At 37.0% G+C, this 16,355-nt stretch overlaps 2 protein-coding genes across 4 annotated transcripts; one reads left to right on the top strand and one right to left on the bottom strand.

Moving 5' to 3' along the window:
* Positions 1 to 226: 226 nt before the first annotated feature.
* On the bottom strand, positions 227 to 1,774 carry LOC114373112 (organic cation/carnitine transporter 3-like). Its single transcript, XM_028330655.1, has one exon. The coding sequence runs from the start codon at positions 1,772 to 1,774 to the stop codon at positions 227 to 229; it is 1,548 nt and encodes a 515-aa protein (XP_028186456.1).
* Positions 1,775 to 3,260: 1,486 nt separating this feature from the next.
* On the top strand, positions 3,261 to 15,308 carry LOC114390246 (protein HUA2-LIKE 2-like). 3 transcript variants are annotated; one of them, XM_028350971.1, is made up of 13 exons: positions 3,261 to 3,725; positions 4,880 to 4,956; positions 8,792 to 10,263; positions 10,366 to 10,822; positions 11,116 to 11,572; positions 12,372 to 12,480; positions 12,595 to 12,707; positions 12,796 to 12,977; positions 13,067 to 13,532; positions 13,628 to 14,066; positions 14,190 to 14,357; positions 14,459 to 14,511; positions 14,603 to 15,308. In XM_028350971.1, the coding sequence occupies exons 1-12, from the start codon at positions 3,603 to 3,605 to the stop codon at positions 14,482 to 14,484; spliced, it is 4,089 nt and encodes a 1,362-aa protein (XP_028206772.1). In that variant the 5' UTR covers positions 3,261 to 3,602; the 3' UTR covers positions 14,485 to 14,511; positions 14,603 to 15,308. The 3 variants fall into 3 exon arrangements, with proteins under 3 accessions (XP_028206772.1, XP_028206757.1, XP_028206765.1); XM_028350956.1 differs by having other exon boundaries at positions 8,792 to 10,822; XM_028350964.1 differs by having other exon boundaries at positions 3,603 to 3,725; positions 8,792 to 10,822; positions 14,609 to 15,308.
* The last annotated feature ends 1,047 nt before the right edge of the window (positions 15,309 to 16,355 follow it).

The following is a 16,355-nucleotide window of genomic DNA, read 5'->3' as shown; positions in this document are numbered from 1 at the left end:
AAGCACGATGGTGATCGTATCATATCCAACTTTATTTCAGGGATATATATATATATATATAGCTGAAATAACTTGTGAGATAATGAATGAGTTATATGCCTTTAAAGGAAATGCTTTATCTTTTCTTTATATATGTAACATATCAACAAACTACCAGTACACTTGATTCATATCACATATGTATATTGGAAACAAATCCTATACGAAAATCATCTCAACCAGTACACTAGTAGCAATTGCTTTCTTCTTCATCCATGGTATCACAAAATGCTTTGCCTTTGGTCTCTGGCAAACACACTCCAAAAATCCCACTGCACCCTATTGCCAACCCCAAAACTCCATAGCATAAAAACCTATGCTCTCTCCCAGCTGCCACCAACACCGGACTAAATGCACCACCCAACGCCACCGTTTGCCTCACCAATGACAATGCAGAGTTTCGTATAGAAGTTGGGAACAACTCGGTGGTGTATATCAGGACAACATCACACGCGGTGCAAGCACAAGAGAAAGATATCAATTCAAACACAATTTGCAGCCTTCTCATTATTATCACCCCTTCCATGGTTGCTAAAACACTCGAAACCCCACTTATGATGGTGAGAATGAAGATCATACTTCTCCTATTGAACTTGTCTAGAAGCACGTAGGTGAGGAATGCGGATAGAATCTCAGACAAGGCATTAAATGTGACACTCAGGTAAAGGTTGAATGACAAAATTCCAAGACCTAGTGGCATGCCATAATAAACCAATCCAATGCCTAACCCCATGGCTGTAATCGTTAATATCCTTCTTGAAGACCATTTCTTTTGCAACATAATCTTGAGGGCCGAGAACAAATCTGCATTCCAAACTTCTTCCTCAAGGGACAGGCGTGATATAGCGAACTTTAAGCTACTATGAGTTATTGATGTATTGATGTTTTTCAATATTTTCATAGCTTCTTCTTTCTTGCCCCTTATGAGAAGCCACCTTGGAGACTCGGGAACGAAAAAGTGGACTAATCCGCAGTATAAAATAGATGGAAGAGAAGTCCATAGATATAGGTTTCTCCATGAAAATCCTTGGTTTATGTAGGCCAAGGGTGAGAGGGTCAGAAACCCTATACTGAAAAAGGAGAAACCCATGACACCAAGCTTGCCACGCCACCCTTTAGCGACGAGTTCAGAGACCAACACAAGTGTCACAGTTCCAATGGTGCCGCGGCCAAAGCCACTGAGGAATTTGAGAGCTGAGTAAACCCAAACGTTGGCTGAGAAAGTGGCAAGGAAGGAAGAGAGGGACATGATGAGGCATGAAAAGAAGAGCATGTTCTTGCGACCGAATGAGGAGTCAGCCAGAGTGGAGAATACAAGCCCACCAACGAAGCAGCCCGCGAAGAACATGGAGGCTGGAAGGCCCATGATGAAGGAGCTCGAACACTCCAGCCCAAATTCTGAGATGATGGAGGCATGCGTGGGCCCATCCCAGGCCCATGAGTACTTGGGAAGGGTGCACATGTTGGTGGTGGCTGAGTTGCATGGATTGTCGATGCAGTGCCATGATGGGTGTGCGTCTGTGAAGATAGTGATGAATGCTTGTTGACCATCAAAGAACCATGAACATGAGATGAGAAGAGCTTGGAGGAATTGGGTCCAGTTGAGTTTATCTCCAATGCACTTGTCTATTGTGGAGCTAAGAGATGAAAGGTTGTGTGCATCATAATCTTGATGATGAACGATTGAATCAGATGAGTTTTGGTGGTAGAGTAGGAGATGGGTTGAATCAGCCATTTTCAACTCTTTTCTCTCTGTTGAAAAGTAGTTATGTTGTGTAGAATGTGCATTAGCCAAAGCCTTCTTATAACAATTAGCAAGAATCTTATTAACGGGGTTTAAATTAATTATTACTGTGTGAATGAATAAAAGTCGCACTTACAGGAGTTAGGCTTTAATATGTTTGGGTATATGATATATACATTTAAATTTTGTTTTGAGTTTCTAATAATTTAAATTTTGTTTTGAGTTATTGATGTATTAAAAATTTTATTTTATGTTTTTGTGATCAATTAATTAATGACATGATTTTATTATTTTACAGTTTTTTCCAAGTTTATATTAGGATAATGTTACTGACGATAAAGATTTGAAATAAATCTTTTAATATATATAAAAAATTTAAGATAATAATTTTTTTTATTATAAACTCGATCAAAATCAAATATATATTGTGTACTTGAAAATTTAATTCTAGGAATTATATAGTCTAATATTGATGATTGATGGATACCAAATTTTGTTGGTATTTTGGTAGGTGAACGGGGATTGGATGATACTTTGATACCAAAAGAGGACCAAGACTTTTTGGTTGATTGGCATCATTATGATTATTATATATAATAAATATTTGACTATAAATAATCTTATAATAAAAGTAAGTTTTATAAGAATAAACAATAATACATTTGAAATAAATAAATTAGTGTTTACTGCAATATTTAAATTAATTAATATGTATTGAATAATGATATTAAAATTGTTTACTTTTATTTGAAAAAAATATAATTATACAATATTATTACAAGCGTAAATGTTGCAATTACATTATGTACTTTGGTGATTTCGAACATTACTAAAAAACTAAAAATTTAATTGATATATTTGATCTTTTATCTTATTTTTTTATTTAATCCTTTATCTTTTTAAAAATTTAATTTAATTATTTATCTTATTTTTGGATTTAGTTTAGTCCTTTAACTTTTAAAATATTGTTTTGGTTATTTATTTTATTTTATTGTTTAATTTAGTCATTTGATGTATTTAAAATTGACATCTAACTCCCCGCATGCAAAATTATAGAAAGCATAAGATAAAACAATTCCATAAATGAAGTAGCCAAAAGAAGATTGAAAAAAAATGAAATCATAAAATTAAACTTAATAAAATAAAGAATCAAACTAAAGATAAATAATCAAATACGTTATTTATAAAAAAAATTATTATGAACCTTATTAGACGCTTTTAAGCAAGGAATATATTATTATAATATTGGGATTTTGATCGATCACTACGCTAAATATATATATCACAAATTAGATTATTTTAACATTATCTCTAAAGATCATGACACAATTTTGTAATCTTGGATTTTTTAAGAAATAATGTTCATTTAGGGGATAGGAGAGAAATTTTTAATTTCCTATAAATTTAAAAAATAAGATTCGTAGGAAAGGAGGATTGTGCGAAAGTTTTTTTTACCAATTTTTCAACAGTCAACACAGAGCGCACGTTAGCCCACTTCACCCCAGAGCAGATGCCCATACTCCGTATCTAGCTTCCACCTAACCAAACTCATTTTCTCTTCTGTGTCTGAAAACAAAACCAAAATACCACCTGCGTCCCCAATATCACTTCTTCTCTCTCAATTAGGGTTTGCGTTTTTACACTCTCTCCGACACCCCCCCCCCCTCTCTCTGCTTCTCCTCGATCCCTCGCGTTTCAATGCCTGCCAAATCTTTCAGCAAAATCCAAACAGTGCCAAGCAGTTCCACTTTCGAGCAAATTCGGCGTTCGATTCAGTTCATATCAGTTCCTCCCCTTATTTGACTATAGGGCCCCTCCCATGGCGCCTAGCCGCAGAAGGGGCGTCAGTAAGGCGGCGGCGGCCGCCGCAGCTTGCCGCCAGTTTCAAGTCGGCGATCTTGTACTTGCCAAAGTTAAGGGGTTCCCTGCATGGCCTGCCACGGTATGTGCCTCTTTCTACTGGGAAAGTTTGTGTTTTTCTTTTGCTTGTGCTGTTTAAATTTTACTTTTGATGTGTATCTGGTTTGCATGTTGGGTAGGGTTTAGAATTCTTTGTTTAGTGTGGCAATTTTTTGGGATGGTTGTGGATCCGTGCATGAATTTCATGCCTTTTGATCTTTTCCTTGAGGATGGTTCTAGAAGACAGTTATGCCTGGCTTTCTGACCTTAAAGTCTTGAACTTGCTTTGTCGTACATGGGTTTTACACGCTTCTTGACTTGACTTGCTCCGATGTGTACGTTGTAGATGTATTTAGTGCATAACTAAATTGTGAGTTCTTAATTCTGTATTGCTTCTGATGGAGAAGGCGTGTTTTTCTTTTCTTTTTTTTTGGGGCGGGATAGAAACTAGTGTCCATAGGCATATCCGGAGCTTTTACTTTCCTCTCTCTCCTCCTCGCACGAAAAAAAACTGTTGAATAGTTAGTGTGCCTATATCTCTGTTTGGTGTATAATTAAAATTTAAGGAAAAAATCTTTTTATGCCCTTTCTTTTCATTGGGTTTGAATGAGGTGATTTTTATGCCCCTTTCACCTTGTTTTTCCTTTATTCATTTGGCAAGTTTATATGGAATCTGAATGAAGTCACCGTTTCTGAGACAAAAGATATCCTGTCTGCAACCCAGTCTCCTTACTAGGGGAGGATAACAGGGGGATCCTGATGGGCCCTGTTTTGTTGTTGAGAAAGTCTGGCAGAGGATGAGAAACTCCGAAAATGGAGAAGTGAGGGTTTAAAGTGAGATATACACAGGCAATAGTCTGAGAGAGATGTAAGCAAGGGTGTGAGGGAGGAGAGGGGTGAGACTCGAAAATGTTTCCCCCTGTCAGGATTAGTGCTGGTTTTACACCAAGAAAAGAACTTACACCCGTAACTTCTCTTCTCTTTTTTCACTCTAATGAAACATACTTTTTCCCCATTAAAATTTACTCCCTTAAATTTCACCCATTTTTAGCCTCTGATCAAATGCACCCTAAATCACAATGTAAGAAAAATGGGGCCTTAGGTTATAAAATTAAGTATCTTCATGTTTGCTTCCCCTCTTGTTTGTAGTAGTTAACTAGTTATTTCATGACTTTTCAAGTTCTTTGCTGGTGGCAGGTAAGTGAGCCGGAGAAGTGGGGTTACTCTTCTGATCGGAAGAAAGTGCATGTTCACTTCTTTGGAACCCAACAAATGTAAGTATTCAAAGCAATGTTTCATTTGATTGCTCAAATGCTGGTAGTATGCTTGATGTGTCAATTGATTTGTATAGCACAACACAACTGTAGAAATCATGTTTACATGTTCAAATTTCATAATCAAGGTAATTGAATCTTAGCTCTTGTTTGGTGATTGGGATAGAAAAGGATGGATTAGATAAGAGGACAGAACAATATGCTATTGTTGGTGCACACAGCACGCCGAATAATCTGATAGATAGCAATATAACTTGTATGCAAATGTCAAAATTATCCTTATGAAAAGTGATCGTTGCGGTGGGGATAGTGATAATGGAGGTGGTGACAGTTGTAGGCCATTGGGGGGGGGGGGTGGCAACAATGGGAATGATGATGGTAGCAGCAGTGGTAGTGGCAATGATCAACAATATTGGTGGCAATGACAATAGTTGCAGCAATGGTGGTGATGGAAATAACAATATTGATAATTGTAGTGATGGTAGTGTGGCATGGTGGTGGTGGGAGTGGTGATAATTGCAAGCAATTGTGGTGGTGGTAGTGTAGATGGTGGTGCTATTAGTCTATTAGCAATGATAATGGTAGTGTGGCAGCAATGGTGATTTCACTGGTGATAGTGGTGGCAGGGGTTGTAGCAGTAGTGGCAAATGGTAATGATGGGGATGGTTGTAGCCACAACAACAATTATGGTAGTGGTGGAATAAAGAAGTTGTGTAAGCGTGAGATGAGGGAAAGGGGAAGATTATATCTCTTCTATCCTATTTGTTCTTAACCTAGCTCCTGTTGCCGTAACTTTCAAACTATGAATAGGATGTGATAATCAAACAGGATAAACTTAATGTATTCTATCAGCTCACCATATAATTGATTAAACATATGATATGATAGCTCATCCCATCCTATCATCTTTATGTAACCTCCAAATGGGCCATTTTTTTGTGTTACATGTAAGATATCCACAATATCATGATGGCGTATGGATATCATGCTAACTAGTAACTGGTAGGGTTTGATTTTGGTCTACTTGTTTATATCTCAATGGATGATATTTTCCAGATAGTGGTTAATGATTAGTTTCCCTTCATTACCAACATTATTCCCTAGAACTAGGCAGGTGTTATATTGTGGTATTTATATCTAACTCTAACTTTCTTTTATCTGCTATTGGATTATTTGAGATTACATTGTCTATTTCAATATTGTTTTAGGAAGGAAAGAGCTGACTTATGAGGATAACACTGTTGAGATGTTTAATTTCAGCTTGCTTGATGTTAGATGAGAGTCAGTGTGAGGCTATAGTTGCAAATATTACTAGGAGATGGTTTTTATATAAATGTGTGGTTTTCATTATATCTGTATCCTATGATTCATATTTACAATTCATGATTCAAAAATTAGCCCTGGTAATTCACGGTTTGAATTGTGATTCAATAACCTTGCTGCATAAATTAAAGTATGTTTTTCCCCCATCAACTGCAGCTTGTTATTTTTTGCAAAAATTATTGCACACTTAGAGCCAAGACAATATAGCAGCTTTGTCCCCATAAAACCATGGCATGTGTTTCAGAATTGTTGCTTTGTTTAAGCAAGTTTCTAGCCTGTGCTTGGACACTTCCTGGCTCTGTTTCAGCTTCTGTACACTCTGTACTACTTTATTTCTCCTCTGTTTTTTGGTGAAGTCCACCCCTATTTTTCAACGTCTCTAGCTTTCAATAAGCATTTTTTTTATTTATAAGCTAGCTTTCAATAAGCATGTCATCATCAGTTATTGACTTAAGGTTATTTGTTTTGATTTAAGTTAATGATGATTGTTTATTTAAGTTATTACTTTTGAGTATTAAATGTTAATATGCCTCAAGTGGAGTTTTTTTTTTTTTGAGGTTTTGAGCTGTATTACAATTTATGGCTGTCCTGCTATCTGCTGTACGACACTATCAGTTTTGGGCTAGGTTGCTCCTAGCTATCTGGGGTTGATTACTTTAGGTCTAGCATTTGAATCCTTGAATCATGATTCCTGTACCCAAAGTCTCTGCCTTTAGCAAGTGATAACCTGGTTTCTGAAGATTGGATGGGAAATTATTTAAAGTTTAATTGAACTAAGGTCCCTCTTAATTTTGAATTATAGAAGTAGTGTTTTAGATCATAGTTTGGAAAAACCATACTAGCTTGTTAAACCAAAAACCACTCTCCTTATTTAAAGTTCTTGATTGATATCTATTAGTAGTTGGTTAGGTGTCTATTATTGGGGGAGTTAGGTTAGTTGGGTGGGCTGAGATCGTAGAAGAAATAAACATATGAGGGGAGGTTGAGGGAGAAACCATCTCATCATTTGAGAAAGGTTTATACTCTTGGAGAGTGGGGAGAGTCCCGGTCTCTTAAATATGTCAAATCAGTCATTTTGTATCTTCTACCCTAGCCTAAGACTATTACCACATTGGCACAGCAATGGGATTTGGGGTTATCTGTTATCCATAAAAAATCTTTCTCTGCTTTAGATTCTGAACTAGTTTTATCACTGCTTTGCTATGAAACTGGTCAAAAATTGGAAAACCGGTATTTAACCAAGAAAACTTGTCAACCTGGACCAATTAAAAACATAGAACAATCCTATCTTTTTCTGTAACTTTCAATCTTTCATGCTCTGTCTAAAATGGTCTATTTCAGCACCTCTCTCTCTCTCATTACGGCAACAAACAGTTTCCATTCAAGGCCGAGTGTCTTGTAACTTATTGATGGTCCATATCATAGCTTTCTATACCTGATATATGCTTGCAAAACTTACCAAGTCTGATGTGGGACTTGTAAACAGATGTGGTGGTATTGGAGTGGGTTTGAATTCTTCCCTTGACCAAATGTGGGATCTTTGAAATGAGCTGTAGTGTATGATGCAATCAAACCCATAATATGAATGTGTGTGTTTGTGTATATCCTAGCGGGATAAGGCTGTTGTTGTTGTGTGTGTGTATGTGTATATAAATATATAACTTGTAGTACTCCATTGACCTGTTCAATGGCCTGCTTACAATGTTCACTAGTTTTAAAGAACACTACCCCCCTTTTCACCAAATATGGTTTTTCTCCTAATACTACCCAATTAATACAATTTCACTCTCAGGTCCCCATCATTTTGCAGATGACAGTTCCAAACATAACAATTATTTGAAAATGAATTATTGAAAAAAGTAATTGACTTCAAAGTCTGAAATCTCAAAATTTATCTTAGTGTGTATATTGTCACTTTCCAGTAAGAAGTCTGAAGAAAATATAAATACTAGTTTATGTGACCTGTGATCTGAAATAATGCTAAACTGCTAACATAAACCTTCAGGTGATTTTATTGGTTAGGAACATTTTAGATATTGGATCCCATGTCAGAGTGCAAGTATTTTAATGACCCCAAATATTTTGGTATCTAGTTTGTCTATTACTTATTTTTATCTACAATTTCTTTTCTGCTGTTGCCAAAGGTGGCCTCTAGGTTTTGTTGGTTGTTTTCTGTTGATCTCATTCTTAACCTTGGATTTAGCTCCTCTTAAGTGAGAAGGTATGGATGAGTAAGGATGCATCCATTCTTGATTTGAATTTAAGATTTTCCTAAAGTTAACCTACTTTTTTGAATTGAAGGCCCTATGTAAGACTTGTGTTGCAATGTGGAATGTTCGGTAGTTTGAGTACTAATGAAGTATGACTTATTTTTGGGTAAATATGAGTTGTGGCTTTATTTTGAAGCTTTTGTACTCCCTCTTGGCATTTTTTTTGTTCCCTTGTACTTGACATCTTATATCTATTTAGCTTACCAGTTGTGTTAGTTTTGAAATGACATTTTGTATTGTAGAGCTTTCTGCAATCCTGCTGATGTGGAAGCATTTACTGAGGAGAAAAAACAGTCTATTCTTGGAAAACGTCATGGAAAGGGTGCTGAATTTGGTCGTGCTGTTAAGGAGATAATTGAAGTTTTTGAGAAATTAAAAAAAGAGACTCAGCTTGATGAAACTGGCTCTGGTGGTGATGTTGCTAATGCAGATGTTTCAAATCCTGTTAACTCATCTGCCAAGTATCAGACAGATGCTCCTGAGTTGGCACATACATTACCAATGAATTCTTCAAATTCTATTATCAACAAACATGAGGTGGTATGTGTAGCTGAGGATGACTCAGCCGCTGTATTTAAAGATGAATCTCATAATAAGGAGGCAATGTTGGGGGAGCCTGCTGATAAGATTGCTGCCGTAAAATCTCCCAAGCCAGTTACTTACTCTTCTCGAAAAAGATCTATGGGTGACTTGTGTCTGCAGGGCTGTGTAACAGATAGACATACCTCAGTACGAAGGTCTAGAAATTCATCACGTGCCCAAAACTGTGTGTTGCCTTGCAATGACAATGGAAAGAGTGCTGGTAACCCATCAACTACTGCAGCTCAGAGTGCATGTACATGTAGGAATAGAAGTGTCAGGAAATCATCTGATCTTTTTGGCTGTGATGATTTTGAGTCATCTGCTTTTGTCTTGAATGGTAGCATGGAGGACAACAGTTCCGAAATTATCACAACTGATTCTGATACATTTAGCTTGAATGAGGGTAGTACAATGGATTCAAATTTTAAACTTGAACTATCTGAAGCTATTGATTGTCCAGAAATTGAGTTGAACAAAGGGCTTGATCTTGAAATAAAATCTGTAGTCAATAAGAAAAAAAGAAAACCCAATAGGAAGAGGGCAGCTAATGATGCTTCTAAGCCAACCAGTGGGCCAGAGGAGGAGATTGGTGTGCAGAATGCCAGTCAAAGTTCACAGAATATTTGTGGAAATTCCAAAGAAAGATGCTTTGAACAAGATGGAGATGAACACTTGCCCCTTGTGAAACGAGCAAGAGTCAGAATGGGTAAATCATCCGTTGAGGGAGAACTACATAGCACTCTCCAATCTCAAGAAAAAAATTGTAAGGAAGATACTAACTCAGCGCCGCAGATGATCACATCCTCAAATTGTGAGAATAATAGCCCCGCCGATGGAGACTCATCTTTGCTGAATGGAGCTTTGGATAATGTTTCTCCAAAAATTTCAGTTCCATGTTCTAACACTCAGATTTGTAATGCTAAGAAAGATCAAACCTTCAGCTCTGTGGATGTTGAAGCTGCTTTACCTCCATCTAAACGCCTCCATCGTGCTTTAGAAGCCATGTCAGCCAATGCTGCTGAAGAAGGTCAAGCTCATTTGGAAGCATCCTCCTCCATAATGACATCAAGTGGTATGCGCTGTATATCTAATGGCAAGAGATGTCCGAGTATGGCCATTAATAATCAAGAAGGTAATTGTTTAGAGCCACAAAAGTTGGATACTTGCAACATTGATTCTTCTCATATCAAAGTGTATGGTTTCTCAATCAGTTCAAATCCAATGATTTTTACAGAGAATAAATCACCTATCCAAGTGGGTAAGCAAATGACCAAGATACAAAAACATGAAACTGGCAAGGATGTTCTCCCAGGTGCTACAGATCAAGTTGGTGGAGAGCTTAGTGATCATATGGTTTGTCAGACAGCTAAAGCAGATTTAAAAATTCAGTCAAATGGACAAATTTCTTCTAATCTTGATTCAAAATTTTGTGATGTTGGAAGCATTCAAGATTCACCCAATCCATCATTACCGGCAAATGGTGAAGACAACATTAGAACTGTGAATAATTCAAATACAGCATCTGATGGATCAGAACATAATGGAATAAGCCTTGACCCTGTAATTGGTGAGAAGGAAAATGATGCTTCCTTACCTCATAATATTGATGTGCCTCAGAATGAGGGTGCTGTATGTGAAGATACAGAATGCTTGAAGCCAGCAGTTGTTGATATTGGCACAGCAAATGATATGTAAGCTTTAATTGTGGCATGTTATAGTTCTTAGCCTTTTGACTCCTATTCAAATCCTCAAAGCAAAGAAGAAAAAAGAATTAAGGAAATTATTTATAGTTTTGTACCCCTAATGCTTGTTTACTGTTCTGTTGTGACATCTTGTTATTGAATTTGCCGATTTGGTAGAATTCTACGGGGTTAATTAATGTTCTAATGATAGTGAATATGAAAGAGATCAATTGTCAAATAAAAGTTAGTTATTCTTCATTTCTTTCAATTTAAGAAAGTTTATGTCTATTCTTTAATTTCAGGCATGAGATTGTGAATGATGCAAAATGTAAAGGTCCAGAGGAGGATATGAATTCTGTCTCAACATCTGATGACCATTTGGGTGAGAATGGAATTTTGGACATTCGGTCAAGTCCATCCTTAACAGATGGGGGAGATTGTGTTCCGCAAGGTTCGCCTCCTACTACATCTATTTGCAATGTTTCGACATCCGACAGTAGTAATATCCTTCACAATGGAAGTTGTAGCCCTGATGTACATTTACACCAGAAACAAACTGTATCTGGTCCTGTCGATGGTAGTAAAGATGGGGATGTGGCAACTCAACAATCAAGATGTATGGGTAAGTCAACTGAAGCAGGACGTGCTGCTTTGTTGTACTTTGAAGCGATGCTTGGGACATTGACAAGGACAAAGGAAAGTATTGGTCGAGCAACACGCATAGCTATTGACTGTGCAAAGTTTGGTATTGCAGATAAGGTAATATGATTTTTTATAATTAAAATGTCCCCCCATCCTCTATTCTGAAAATGTTTGTTCTAAATACTTGTTGATTTAGATTAGTTCTACACTTTACTTTTATCCTGGTAATTGCATCTATTTATGATACAAATTGGACTAACACAGTATCAATTAATAGAGAAAACAACTTAGCAATGGAAAATAAGATGTGTATTATTTCTGAAATGAAGGGATTACAGTGGAGTGAATTTTCCTACTGCCAGCTAAACTCATACAGATGTCTAATGCCCTTCGTCCATAAGGACCATAACAAACTAAATGATTCTCTTCCCTACCCTCCTCTCTCTACATCCAAATATAACAGAAGCCCATCTCACAATTGGCTGTGTCCTCTCTCTGCCACATAACCATTGTTTCCCTGCCCATTCTTATTGTTTTTAACATACACTTTCTCCAGACCAGGGGCTTGGGCAGCTGATGTGCTAACTGTCTTGTACCCATATTCTCATTTAGGTTCCTATTAATTTAGGATTTTATTTTTCAAGTTCTTTTGGACCACTGAGCTAATGCAATATGAATCTGTCAAGTTAATGTATTATTGCCCAGAAGAAGAAAATACAGATTCGAACCTGCTATAAAAACAATTCTTGTTTATATGCTTTGTGTTATAATTCTTCTGGACATTAATGGGACTTAAATTCCTTCAATTGACTTTGCAGTTACTCCCTATTCAAAATTGTTGAATTTTACTTACAAAAGCCTACATATCTATTGTTGATGCCATTTGCAATTTTTGGGGTCTTGGGCTGTGTTCCAGGTCATGGAAATTCTTGCCCATTGTCTGGAAATGGAGTCTAGCGTGCATCGGAGGGTGGATTTGTTTTTTCTTGTTGACTCTATTGCACAGTTTTCTCGTGGTTTAAAAGGTGACAAGTTTATTGCTTTGCTACACTTGAATCATTCTAACTAAAGAGAAGAAAGAAAATGCCAAGCCAGACAGTTGATAATTAATCTGAAAATAAAATTGCATGATTTTGCAGGTGATGTATGTGGAGTATATTCATCTGCTATCCAAGCATCCCTTCCACGACTATTATCTGCTGCTGCTCCTCCTGGAAATACTGCCCAAGAAAACCGGAGGCAGTGTCTCAAGGCAAGTTAATGAGGTTAAACTAAATACTTGTCTTACATTTCTGTTTTGGATATCATATTTTGTTAACCTTTGCTTTGAATTTTTTTAGGTTTTAAGGCTGTGGTTGGAGAGAAGAATCCTACCAGAATCCATTATTCGCCGTCATATCCGGGAACTGGATTTATATAGCAGTTCAGGTGGTATCTACTTGCGGCGATCTTTGAGAACAGAGAGGGCTTTGGATGACCCTGTTAGAGAAATGGAGGGCATGCTTGTTGATGAATATGGAAGGTTTGAATTCGTTCGTACAGAATGTTTTGACTTATTTATTTTTGCGCACTTCTGGGCTGTGTTTACTTATTGTTTATTTGATCTTGTAGCAACTCAACTTTTCAGCTGCCTGGGTTCTGCATGCCCCGAATGCTTAAAGATGAAGATGATGGAGAAGGGAGTGATTCTGATGGCGGGAACTTTGAGGCTGTCACACCGGAGCATACACTTGAAGTATATGAAATGACTTCTGCAATTGAAAAACACAGACATATTTTGGAAGATGTTGATGGTGAACTTGAAATGGAAGATGTGGCTCCCTCGAATGCAGTAGAAATGAATTCAATTTGTAATGTCGATACAGGAAATGCCAAGCAGTGTGAGAAGAATCTGCCTCTGTCCTTTGCTCCTCTACATCAGGATGTGCGATCTTCTTCCCCACCCCCACCATCATTCCTTCCTCCACCCCCACCACCTCCTCGTCCTCCACCCCCACCTCCTATGTCACACCACATGCCGTCCACCTCTGATCCATATGACACCGTAGTTAATTCAAAAGGTTGTACTGTTTCACAGGTATGTTTCTCAACTTTGTAATGATTTTCGGCACCAAGTAGAAAATGACTCACGGTTTTACTTTGTCCTTCCATTCTACTTGATCTCATTTGCAGACTCTGAAAGACAACCCCCTTCACTCTGTGGCTCAGCCCATGGCTGCACCAAGGCATAGCCAACCTATCAGTGATGCAGTGCACCATCTGGTCCCTGAATACCGAGAAATGCAGATGCACATGCCAGAATCTACTTGCTGTTTCAACAGTTTTCCTGTGCCACCCCCAGACAATTTTCGACATACTGATGGTGTTACTATGCATAATAAAGGATACTCTATACGGCCACCTCAACATGTGCCATCCAATCAGTTTTCTTTTGTTAATGGGGAACAGCATGTGAAACATCAAAGGGAGGTTCCACCACCCCCTCCTTACTCCAGTAGTCAACACTTTGTGCAGAACATGGAGAGAGAGAACTTCTATAATAATCATGAGAGATTAAGGCCACCTCCTTATGTTTACGAAGATAGATGGAATGGTCCTGCATCTTATCCCGGTAGGATTAGCGTAGCTGATAATTCTTATGATATTAGTCATGTCTACTCGTATTAATCAACCATGCCCTGGTTTCATTGGTTTGCCGTCATTTAGAGTGAAATCAATTTTCTTTCTTTGGTAGGTCCTCGGTATCAGGAAAAAGGTGTGCCTCCTCCTTATGTTTGTCATCCATGTGAATCAAGTAGAATACCAGATCATGGGTGGAGATTTCCTCCTCGGTCTATGAATCAGAGGAACTCAATGCCATTTAGACCACCCTTTGAAGATGCAATTCCAGTTGCAAACAGAGGTGCTTTCCCTCTTAACCCACCCTTTTCCTTCTAGTGTGAGAAGTTTTTAATTTGGTGATATTTTTTGCCCCATTGAATTCTCTAAATATTTCTATTTCAGGTCCGGGCTTTTGGCGGCCTAGGTGATCAGAAAATTCCCAGAAACCATGGCTGGTATACTTCTATTTTTCCTCTAGACTATAGTAGTTGTCCTTCAATTATTAGCGTTGAAGTTGGTACTCATGTTTCCCTCGTGGATTGCTAGGTATAGCCCACTTTTTGGGCTGGGCTCTGGTCTTGTTTAGGAAAAGGTGATTTATGGTCCTTCATTCTTTACATGCAAGAATCCTTGGAGGGGGTTCGGCGGAATCTGCACAGGACATGTGAATGATCTGCTAGGTTTTGTACATATGTATTATAGCCTCTTCTGCAGAATGCAGGGCAGGAAGTGTAATCGTAGAGTTTTTGGAGAGGGGTGACCTATTTAGGTTGTCATGTGTCAAAATTTTTTTGCTCCAAATTTTATAATTTATTTCATGGAAGCCCTTATAGAAGTTAGATGAATATATATATATATATATATATATACAAATTTTCAGGGGATGTTTCTTGAAATTGTTCTCTTGATATTTGGAAAAACTTCCTCTAGCATTTTCGGTCAACTTTGATTCACTCTTTAAATGCGTTGTTTCCGCGTCGAGTGCATGGTCTTAGTGGCCATCAACTATTGGGATGCTTGGGGCCCCTCTCATAAAAACGTGCTGGCCTATGGCAGTGGTTTGTTAGAGTTTGTAGGTAGAGTTGGCGTGTTCAACTGTGATGACAGCGTTGAGAATGATGAAGGGTGCATGGCTATCTTAATTCTAAATTTCCAGTTATAACGTGTAATACCACTAATATTCCTTTGTATTTGGGATAATTGTCTCTACAATGCCAAATTATATAAAAAAGAAAGAAAACTTTGAGAATTTTTTTTGGAGCTACAGATATATCTTATTAACATTTAGTATACGGGAATGAAGACACTAATCAACATTGATTAGGTATTGTTTGGTTTAAAGGGGTGAATTTGTGCTTAAAGTGAGTTCAACTGAATTGGAGAGAAATGGGTGAAGTGATGAAGTTTGGTGGGTGTGATAGGGAGATGAAAGTTTTAAAAAATTGGTAGGATGTAAGCTTTTAAACTTTCACCCCAAATTGAGATGAAATGGGGTGAAAGGCGTTACTCACTAGGGGTATGGGAGAACAACTTCTCACTTGTAAAAATTGGTCATCCCTACATCTTCGTGATGGTTAGGTTGTTACATAATTATGATGTTAGTACAATTAATTATTTATCCATTGTATTGTTTAAATTTGATGAAGTTGGTATTGGGTTTATAATATTAGGCTTAAAACATAGTTGATTAGGGTTGATCAAGATGTATAATTGATTATGTAATTTGCGTAATCGACTAATAATGGTCAATTAATTAAAAAGGAAAAAAAATTATGTTGCACCTTAATGAGGTAAAATGAACATTTACTCTATTTCTATTTTATTTGCTTTTTTATTTTATATTTACCTACAACTTTTATTTAAATCTTTTAATTGTTTTAAATTTCCTTTCATCTCAATCAAACAACTTTACTTTACACTTTCTTTCCACACTCTTTATCTCTTTTTATTGATTTTCATTTCTCCACTTTCATCATTTTTTATCCCTCTACCAAATACACACAGAGAATGTGAATTCTTTTTTTTTTTTTAGAGGAAGAGAATGTGAATTCTTAGAGAACTAAAACTAACAATAAAGAAAGAGAGGAAGAAGAATATTGGGTAGTTGAAATCAATATAATAGTTCATATCACAACTTTTATATATTTATAAATAGTTTTAGGAAAATTAATATTGGAGTTTTTTTACCAAATTAGTAATGGAGATTAATTAGCTCTATCGTCTTTCTATTTGCTGGGAACATTGAGCTAATAAATAAACCATCATAAATTAGAAAATTTTGATGATATATACATAATTT

The sequence above is a fragment of the Glycine soja genome, chromosome 2 (assembly GCF_004193775.1).
Source record: "Glycine soja cultivar W05 chromosome 2, ASM419377v2, whole genome shotgun sequence".
Lineage (NCBI taxonomy): Eukaryota > Viridiplantae > Streptophyta > Magnoliopsida > Fabales > Fabaceae > Glycine > Glycine soja.
Note: the sequence above shows the minus strand (reverse complement) of the source record. Positions and strands in the feature narration are given on the sequence as shown.

Coding starts and splice junctions, on each gene's coding strand:
- LOC114373112 (XM_028330655.1), bottom strand. CDS start 1,774: ATGGCTGATTCAACCCATCTCCTACTCTACCACCAAAACTCATCTGAT.
- LOC114390246 (XM_028350956.1), top strand. CDS start 3,603: ATGGCGCCTAGCCGCAGAAGGGGCGTCAGTAAGGCGGCGGCGGCCGCC. Junction 3,726..4,879: donor TCCCTGCATGGCCTGCCACG/GTATGTGCCTCT, acceptor TGCTGGTGGCAG/GTAAGTGAGCCGGAGAAGTG. Junction 14,358..14,458: donor AATTCCAGTTGCAAACAGAG/GTGCTTTCCCTC, acceptor TTTCTATTTCAG/GTCCGGGCTTTTGGCGGCCT.